This window comes from Nilaparvata lugens, chromosome 2 (assembly GCF_014356525.2).
Source record: "Nilaparvata lugens isolate BPH chromosome 2, ASM1435652v1, whole genome shotgun sequence".
In the NCBI taxonomy this organism is placed as follows: domain Eukaryota; kingdom Metazoa; phylum Arthropoda; class Insecta; order Hemiptera; family Delphacidae; genus Nilaparvata; species Nilaparvata lugens.
In genome coordinates, this window is record NC_052505.1 from 19,636,498 (window position 1) to 19,646,854 (window position 10,357).

Consider the following 10,357-nt stretch of genomic DNA (forward strand, 5'->3'; position numbering starts at 1 on the left):
TTAATGCATTTGTACATCGTATGATAATAATTATTGGCCTCCAACAAAATATTCACCTTCATCCTTACTTACTCCAGTCCCTTTCACTTTAAATTTGAAAATAGCCATTATAATTATATTTTAATCATAATACCTTATACCGTTCGATTATTTGAATTTAAGCGCCATCATAAAATCTCCATGGTTACCATCTTTAGCCTTGGATAAACAGCTGTTGAAAAGTAGTCAAGTCAGATGGTCAAGGAAAATAAAGAAGAATAACATTTTTGAGAGGTTAGGTTTGTTCTGGAAACTTCTTCAAATTTCAATTGGACTGAGTTTGGAGGTTTGAACCTGTGTTTTACTTGTACTGATTTTTACCTACTTTATAAAGTGCTAAAAGTCTATTGCTGCTAGCTAAGTTATGCCGACTGAAAATAAAGGCGATAACCTTTTACTTTGCTACAATAAAGGCTGTGCAAAGAAATTTGATCCTTCAAAAAATACCGAAGGTAAGTAACCTACTTTACTCTTCCATGTGCTGAACCTTTTGCTAAATTAATGTAAACAAAAATCTTTCAAGTCATTGATTTGCTCAACTTTACCTCGTTGTAAACAAATCCTGTAAGTTACGTACCTACTTTTAAATCCCGAGATACCTATAACGCTAGAGCTAATAGCTTATTTGAGCACCATAAAAAATAAAAAATACGTACGGTGGGTGGTTTATTTATTTATTTTATAATTTTACATAATACACATAGCAGAGCAGAGCTCTAGTGATTTATGAATTCTCACATCTACTATTCTAAATGGAATAAAATGATAACAAAACATGAATAATGAATAATTTATTCATTGAATGATAAATTTTTACCCTATAATCTATTATATAAATAGAGTACCAACATTAAACATTCTGATATTAGCAAGCTATAGAGGAGATTTTCTTGAAAAACCCTTCATCTTTATAGGGACATATGCTTGCGAAAATAGCTTTTAACTTGTTCTTAAATATAACAGGAGTAGGCAGTAGCACTCTCTTTGATAATCTGTGGTAGGGCGTTGAAAAAGTTTATGCCCATTTAAAAAGGGCCTTTCTTCAATTGAGTTAGTCTATGCTCTGGATAGCTAATCCCCTGATTCGATTGTTATATCTATGTGCAACTTGTCCCTCCATAAAACGGCCCCTGTTTCTTGATACAAAAAGATATTATTAATTTGTTATTCATGTAACATACAGTACTACATTAATGTCAGGTCTGTTATGTTTTATGTTGTACAATAATAGTTTGGTTGAGAGATAAAATAATAACGTATAGTTACTATTAAATAAAATAACATATAATTACTATTTTCATATTATAGCCTACAACTAAGTATATTGTAACATCAGTATTTATAATCTGTAGAGAACATTGAGCTACTTGAAAATGAAAGACAGGAAATTTTGTCATTTATAAAAGTTATACTAATGGTATCAGCTCTAGTGATGTCCGAAATGTGTTGTTTCCAAAAGCACTCCCAAGTTTTTAATAAGAACTATTGTTCTCATAAAGATCCTCATGTTTTAAGGAGCCTTAATACTTTTCGGACTGTGATTAGAACCATTTGATTAGAGTAAAAATAGCTTTTGTCAACTCTTGAATAAATCCTAATCACCAAACCTAAAGTAAATAATGTTACCATGTATATTTACAGATTCCTGTTCATTCCATTCGGGAGCTCCGGTTTTCCATGATGCTTACAAAGGCTGGTCTTGCTGCAAGAAAAAGTGTACGGACTTCACTGAGTTTTTAAATATCAAGGTGATTTTTCCAATAAGGATACTACTAATACTACATAAGTTGCTCAGTACATTCATCACTAAACTAGGCCTATTTTATATTTGTTTTCCATTGAAACAAATAATTTATATATTTGAAAATTCATTCCTTTTTTGGAAATCACTCTTTCTCATTCCTATTTCTCATGAAATTAGGAAATTTAACAATTTCCAAACCTTTCTATGTGCAAAATTTATTTTATGAAATTGGGATGAAAAGAAGTTTTGGACTGTAGTCTGTTTCTTTGTCCTTAAGTTGATTGTAAATTTGTAAATGATAAATAAATAAAAGGGTTTAATTAGGCGTATTTGTCGAACACTAACGACCAAGCCACTTGAGGTGTTATTCGAACGAGTCGACAAGGCAGGAAGCTCTCCGATTGACTGATTGGGTTGGCGTTCGGGAATCAGCTGATAACCAACCGGAGAGCTTTCTGCCCTGCTGACTCGTCTGAAAAACGCCCCATGTGACTTGGCTCTAATATTATTAAAACAGAATTAAAAATAAATTGTATAAATCTAACGTTATTCACGAAATCCTTTTACTAGAATACTCTTCAATCATGATTTTAGTGCTCGATGAGTTGTAATGAAGGGATCATGATCGTCGGCCAGGTTGGTCTTGTGATCTGGGCCGTTACATCCTTTAGTCTACCAGAACTGCCTTGTTGTGGGTGCGAATCCTGCCTCCAGTCCTGGACGTTTAATCAACTCGTCAATCAAACACTTAACTCATTCCATTTCCCACGCTGCCATGCATAATAATAAAGGTTGTGTGGGCATCATCATCCGTAATTGAAAAAATATTCTTCTATAATAAAAGATTGATTGAAAAAGCATGATGGAAAAATAACAAAATTAAAACTTCAAACCTATGGTATTTATCCGTTTGTATTGTTGCAGGGTTGCTGTAAATCATATCACAGTAATGTGAAACCAGTTGAACCAGAAAAGCCAGAGAAAATATCTACTCCAGAGGTGATAGAATATCGTGCACCCGAGGAAGCGAAACCCCCTGCTCTGGAGAGACCACCATTTGATACACCACTAGTGAGTACCTCACATGAGAACTACGGTTTGACATTTTCAATATTTTACTTTGGTGGCAGAGCGAACGTAGGCCAGTTTCATACCATTTTTATACATTTTTCATACCATTTTTAAATAAATAAATGGCTATAATTGTTTGGGATGCTGACTGAATGACCAAAGCATCGACACATTAGCCACTTATTCATTTAGATATGGTATGAGAAATATATGGAGCAACAATTTTAAGTACAGTGGTTCACTGTTCCAAACCTCCATAGAGGACTGATCCGTGGTCTAGTGGATAATAGTGCTTGCGTAGCAGTCTAGAGGTCCCGGGTTCAAACCCGGTTACTAACAAAAGTTTTTAGCCAGATCACTTCCATGTTATCGGATGAGCACGTTAATTTGTCCGTCCCGGCTGAATTATGGAAGTCGTAAGGCCCATTGACGGCTCAAATTTTATATTCAGGCCAGGTGGGACCTTCCCGTAAGGTACTCATCACTAAAAAAAGCCATATGAATTTACTTTTCATAGAGGAGTTGAGTGATCAAAATACAGTGATTAGAAATTATGTCGAAGCAGTGGTGATTAATTGAATTCTGTCTTACTGAGTCATACCTTGACAGAATCATCCTTCATACAGAAAGCTGAATAATAATCAATTCCTCTTTCCCTTAGAAATTCAAGTATTCTGAATAAGTCGATGATTTCGAAAACTTAAACCTTCAGCAAATTGCATTTTCAGTCAGAGCAAGCTGAAATCGTATACTAATTATAATAAATTAAAATTCAATCCAGAAAATTCCATCATAAACAGTCAGTAATGGCTAAGAAAGCTCAAAACATCTGGTTTGGTACTTGTTTTGGAACTTGATCCTTATTGCCAATAAGGATCGATGGAAACTATTATAATAGACCGCGTGTCCTATGTAAAGAAGTTTTCTTTGATTATTGCTAAAGTGAAGTCCACGTTATAATGGCAGTGAAGAAAGATAGGAGAACAGTGTTACCTTGTAACTGCCTTTTATAGAAGATAGCAGATACAGGTATATCTGATGTGATATCAACAACTGTTCATTCATGTTGGAAATAATAAATGAAGTTTTATTCGCCAAGAAAAAATATTTTTCAATGATTTAATAATACATTTTCATGTTTGAGATTAAGTCTATTTCTATATTGGTCAATCTACTACGGTCTGGTAACGTTGACGTTGGGAAGCTAGAAAAGGATGGCGCTATCTGCTTTGACGAATGATAGACAAGGATAACAACTTCAATGTTCATTTATTTATTTATTGGATGTTAATCAAATACTGGTATAACGTGGACCTCACTATAGATCTAGACAGGTGTGTCTAGAAATCGAAGTACAGTACTGCTCTAGGAGAATACTCTTAGAGAGATATTTTATAAGAGTCGATTGAAGGACCTTTACAAGACAATTAAGAGTCAATATAGACAGTTGGAGTCTATTTTACTAAAGAGGTTCCTAGATTTTGAAATATACTAATGAAATCACAAATAAGTTGCGTAAAAAAAGAAGTTTCTGCTAAAATATGATTTGGTTATTTATTCAAATCAATAATTCCAGTCAATAATCTCAATCATAAAAAATATAATTTTTAAATATTTTGTTAATTATATTTCCACATCTGGCAACGTTGCGGAGCTAGAGAAGGTTAGTGCTATCTGCTTTGTCGAATGGTAGACAAGGATAGTAACACCATTGTTGATCAAATACTGGTATTACAGCGTGGACCTTACTATTATACTTGTCTGCTGCAGGTGACATTGAAAGTAGAGGTGAGCGATGCGTTGAAACGACAATCGAGCAATCCTGTCAAGAAGAGCCAGGGAGCAGGTGCTAATCCTACCGACGACGGAACTATTGCAATCGGAACACCTTGTAAAAATAACAGCTGCAAAGTGGTTAGTCATATTTACTATCAGTGTTTCTGCATTCAATTTTTCAGGCTGTGATCACATTGGATACGTATATGTGCAAGTGCACGCTTGGGTATGCATGACCAGGAGTGCAGATGAGAAACAAAATATGGGAAGAGCAATAGAAAGAACACTCACACTGAAAGCTTGCACTTGCTGGTTGCGTACAGTGTGAGCAGTTACTTGCAAGTTTGAATGGCTCTTTCCAGATTTTGTTTTTTGGCTCATGCATGATTCGACGAGCACTTGCACATATATAAGCATTCAATATGATCACACCCATAGGTGTAAAATTCTGCACAATAATATCATCAGTTGCCTTACTTGGTCCAATATCTAAGTTTCTTCATGAATTGTAAATTTATTGAACCGAATAATTACTCTGAAGCAACTATTTTAGATCGTGGGTTCCCAATCGACCGAATCCCAAACGACCGAAAGTGATGGGATTCCCATTCAGCCGAAACATTCATTTTCCCATTTGGCCGAACGCTTTCGGTAATTTGCGACAAACTTGAGAAATTTTCGGTCGTTTGGGAATCGTATCACTTCCGGTCGTTTGAGAAACCTATCACTTTCGGTGAGTTGGGACTCTCAACACTTTTGGATCAATACAACAACAAAACAACGTTTTCTGTCGATTGGGAAAATTCTTGAAAGTTTTTGGTCATTTGATATTCGGCTGAATGAGAAGTTCCAGTTTCAATATTTCATTAATTCTGTCGAATGGGAAAAGTAGTTTTCGGCTGTTTGGGAAAATATAGCGTTTCGGTCGTTTGGGATTCGACCAATTGGCATGCCACCCATTACATTAATGCAATTTTATGTAAATTTTTCCCAAGCATTTACCGCAATTTAGAGTTAGTTGGTTACTGCAAGTTGGTAGCTGGATCACGAAGTTCTAGGCCAAGTAGTATAATTGGAATAGTCTTGGACAAGTATTAAAAAGAACTCACTTTTTTAGCGCTATTTTGAAATTGTTGAAACACAATACAATAATATAAGGTGCCCTTTGATTTTTTACAACGGAACTAGTTTCAATTCTTCAAGATCCATTTTCAAATGTAAATAAACCATCATTAACTCAATTTTGTTTATTAATGTTATTTACTTTTGAAAATTTCGCTTGAAGAGTTGAAACTACAGGGTTTTTCAGAGGAACGGGACATTTTGAAATTTGAATAATTTGAAGAATAACAAATCTTTAAATAAAGTTTTTCATATCATTCAATAGTGAAAATAATGCCATTTTATTTAGAATATATAATACCGTAACATTTATTTTTTGAAGATGACATCTTGCAGGTGTATTCCTTTTCTACGCAAACAATATAGTAGTCTCTTCATCACATTGTCCATGGTTTGACATAACATTACAACTGGAATTTGAAATCGCTTCTCGAATTTTGGCTTTCAATTCTTCCGTTGTTTTAGAATTGGAAGCCAAGATTCGAGAAGCGATTTCAAATTCCAGTTGTAATGTTACGTCAAACCATGCATGGACAATGTGATGAAGAGACTACAGGAATGTTTGCTTAGAAAAGGAACATACCTGCAAGATGTCATCTCCAAAAAATAAATGTTACGGTATTATTTAATATGAAATTATCTTTACTATTGAATGATATGAAAAACTTTATTTAAAGATTTGTTTTACTTGAAATTATTCAACTTTCAAAATTTCCCATTTCTCTGAAACACCCTGTAGCTGCGTTGTGATAAAATGAAAGGGTACCTACTTTATGTATTCTATTGTGTTCCAATATTATGTAGAACATTTTAAACGATAAAAAGAATTCATCCACTCAAAAATATTTTAAATGAACAAAAATTTAATAACACTACACTATCAACTGAAATGAATATAGCCTTCTGGATTCTAAATGTGTTTGAAAATTTCGATTTGCTTTCAATTCCGCAATGATTTGGTATTCAATATTATTCAAATATTTAGGTTTGACTTCAGTACTGATGTTGGTGAGATGTTGTGATATCTATCCATAATGAAAATACTAGGATGTTAAATTAGTGATATTTCTGACAATACCCCAAATAAGTGTTTTCATTATTTAGGTTTGCTTAAAATTTAAGAGATGTAAGCCCTATTTTGGAATTGGATGTTATACTTTGCACTGCATACAGTGTCAGTAATTATTTGTTTATATTTATACAATGAAATATACTCATTGACAGACTTACGAAGGACCCCAAACCCTGGAGACGGACTGCATCTGCCACCCAGGAGTACCAATCTTCCACGAAGGCCTGAAATACTGGTCGTGCTGTGTGCGACGCACAACTGACTTCAAGGCCTTCCTCGATCAAGCTGGTTGCGCAACCGTCACCCATCTCTGGCGAAACCCTAAGGTACCTTTTCAACAGCTACTTCATCTACATTATGTCTCATGAAAGGTGTAACAACCGAAGACCGTAGATTCTACATGACATTTGGAACAAAAATGTCCAGTAGAATTTTCTTATATCGACCTTAGTTTTCGGGATCTATCGATATTTCTGAAATCGACCCACTTACCGTCATTGAAATGTCCAGTAGAGTTTTCTTATATCGACCTTAGTTTTCGAGATCTATCGATATTTTTGAAATCGACCCACTTACCGTCATCAAAACGACAATAAAACCAGTTACACACACATCGATTTTTGAACGTACAATTTTTTGCCGTTCTTATAAATTCTATTAGATTAAACAGATGATGTCAAACACATGATGTTTGTCAAGTTACGTTCAATCTAATAGAATTTATACGGATAGCAAAAATCATACGACCAAAAATCGATGTGTGTGTAGCTAGCCTAACTAGAAAACTATCTGCCAAAATCCAATTTAAAGGATATGGTTGAAAAGAGGAAGACATTTTCAATAAGATAAATATAAATTGCTCCTTTGTTTAATGTTTTTGAACTTTTTATGAGCGCTCAAAGGTGAAAAAGTACATCTGTCGATTTGGCTTTGACCAAATTCCAAACATTTTCTGTTATTAACAATATATCATCAATAATGAAAATACTTCGCCATTTCGAATAAGTGTAAACTTGTCAGGAAAAATAAAATTGGATATTGATTCAATTCTACCGTAGAATTGTGAGTTAGTGGAGCTGCTCCATAGCTTATATTTGTTCATTACTTCTATATTTATTATATCTATCGATTTTTATTGCTGTTGTTTTGCTTTATTGAATTGGTGACTATTTTGTTGAATTATTTTGCATGAAAATTACCTTTATATTCATTATTGTATTTTTATTTGTATTCCCCCACATTATTGTACTGAAAATTGGTGTAACCGTTGGAAATCAAATAAAATAAAATAAATTGATGTAATGTTGAGTGTAGTGAATTTCCTTCGGTTTGTTTCAGAGTGTTGACAACAAAGAACTGCAATCAAAATGCAGATTGGATTGGCACCAGACGCCCACATTTGTAGTTGTATCAGTATTTTGTAAAAATTATGATCCTGATTCTTCATTGGTGCAACTTTCTCCGATACGTCTGAAATTATCTGTCTTCTTCCCCGAAGAAAATGGTGCCTACTGTCGTGATATAGAGCTTAGAGGGGTAAGCATTAGAACGAAATAGTTCACTTCTGTTTTGTTCATAGCATTATTGTTGCATTTCAATTATCTAAGGGTGGTCAATTACGACAGAACAAGTGTGTTAAACATGTGTGTACACACATGTCATCATACATTGATGTGTGATCACAGCAAAATTCTTCGAACAACATTTTTTAGGTTAGGTTCTTGTACCCTCGATTATTTATTGTTATTGGTTGTTTGTTTTATTTTAGAAGCTGCTGTCAATCAGCTGTTTTTTCGAAGCCTTTCGCTGATGACACATCAGGTATGACGAGCTTATTGTACACATAAGCTCAACACACTTGTCCTCTCGTTAGTGGCCTCCCTTAAGCCTAGTTTTCATTAGTAGACTTAGTGGTAGAGTTCCCTGGGCAAGTACTAACTATCTTTTGAACTCTCCCACTTGAAAACGTTCATGGTAGAGTAGAGTAATGGGTAGAGTAGTCGTTTTTAGTAGAGTAGAGTGGGATAGCACCGTGGGATAGTACTCTACCACTTGCCTTCCCCCACCACCGGGGGAAGCTGATGAAAAGTGAAATACGCGTGTTCGTTGCACTCAAATCTGTACGCACCTCAATATGCATGAATATTAATTGAAACAAGCGCATTACGAATTTAAATGAGGTTTTTCCCCCCAGGTAGTTGATGTTGCAAAGAGTAGTGTCGCGATGACGCCAGCCAAAGTTGAGATAAAGCTGCGGAAAGCTGAGCCCGGTTCGTGGTCGCAGCTGGAGTTTCCAAGGTCAAGTGAGCCGCCTCCCAAGAAGTCAAGTGAGGCTACCTCCACATCCACCTCCACCTCCAACCTCGCATCGCGCGTCGATGCTGTGGATCTCAGCGATTTATGAACGACACATTTCTCTCCTAATTTAGATGGCTATGACCGCTCAAATCTCTCTACTATCGACTAAACTCTTCAATTTATACTCAGAATACCTCACTATCATAGACCTAGAAATATTCTATTGCTATAGGATTGCACTGAAAGTGATCGATCAATTTCGGGATAGTTCACCATCAATGAGATTGAAAATATCTGTAATGAATAAACTTTTTCCAACGTAAATCTGTTTTTTTCCATTGCAAAACCTTCAACTTGGAAATAAGCTATATAGAATCTAAGGCTCAACTCACACTTACGCGACTCAGGTCGAGAAGAGACTCAACTCTAGCCGAGAGCATGTGTTCTCAAATTGAGACTAGAAGACTGGAATCGACTGGTCAACATTATTGTTGTATTCACATGCTCTCGACTAGAGTTGAGTTTCTTCTCGACCTGAGTCGTGTAAGTGTGAGTTGAGACTAAGAGATACTTGATGCTTTAGTGAGGTCGACGTTATAATGTCAGTGAAAATATAGAAGAACATAATTGCCGATTCTCTGCCTTGCAACTGCCTCCTATAGAGGACAGCTGATACCGGTATATTTGATATAATATGAACTGTTCATTCTTGTTTAAAATAATAGATTATTCGTAAAAACATATTTTTCAATGATTTAATAATACATTTTAATAGTTGAGATTTAATATTTTGTTTATATTTATTGTTAAAACCCGTTCTGGCAGCGTTGCAGAGCTAGAAAAGGATAACGCTATCTGCTTTGTCGAATGATAGACATGAATAGAAACACCAATGTTAACCCCGGGTCAAATGCTGTCTGTCATTCTTAAGGTGCGTACAGACTTTCGCTCTGCTCCGCAATCGAACGTCACTCGAGCAGATCGATTGATGATCGACCGGGGAGCAAGAGTGGAACGCGAGAAGAGCTAACATCTCCCGTAACGTTCATGAGCGGAGCGATCGGGGAGCGAGTGCGGAGCGTGCGTGGAGCGATTGTGCGCGGAGCGTGTTGGAGGCGCGTATATCTGTACGCACCTTAAGGTGGACCTCACTATAGTACAGTATCTCTTGAGAAAGGTGAATAAATAAGATGTATATTAACACGTCATTACAGTACAATTACTTATCTTTATTT

The 10,357-nt window shown here is 35.5% G+C and overlaps 1 protein-coding gene across 1 annotated transcript; it reads left to right on the top strand.

The window, feature by feature from the left end:
* The first annotated feature begins 240 nt into the window (after positions 1-240).
* Positions 241-9,446, top strand: LOC111051463 (cysteine and histidine-rich domain-containing protein 1). Its single transcript, XM_022337987.2, has 7 exons — positions 241-491; positions 1,681-1,787; positions 2,708-2,854; positions 4,625-4,768; positions 6,977-7,150; positions 8,163-8,360; positions 9,019-9,446. The coding sequence occupies exons 1-7, from the start codon at positions 404-406 to the stop codon at positions 9,226-9,228; spliced, it is 1,068 nt and encodes a 355-aa protein (XP_022193679.2). The 5' UTR covers positions 241-403; the 3' UTR covers positions 9,229-9,446.
* Positions 9,447-10,357: the final 911 nt, after the last annotated feature.

What these genes read in the sequence shown, in the direction of transcription:
- LOC111051463 (XM_022337987.2), top strand. Translation starts at nt 404, where the DNA reads ATGCCGACTGAAAATAAAGGCGATAACCTTTTACTTTGCTACAATAAA. An exon ending in AAAATAACAGCTGCAAAGTG is followed by an intron (nt 4,769 to 6,976) that starts GTTAGTCATATT and finishes ACTCATTGACAG; the next exon opens with ACTTACGAAGGACCCCAAAC. An exon ending in GTGATATAGAGCTTAGAGGG is followed by an intron (nt 8,361 to 9,018) that starts GTAAGCATTAGA and finishes TTTTCCCCCCAG; the next exon opens with GTAGTTGATGTTGCAAAGAG.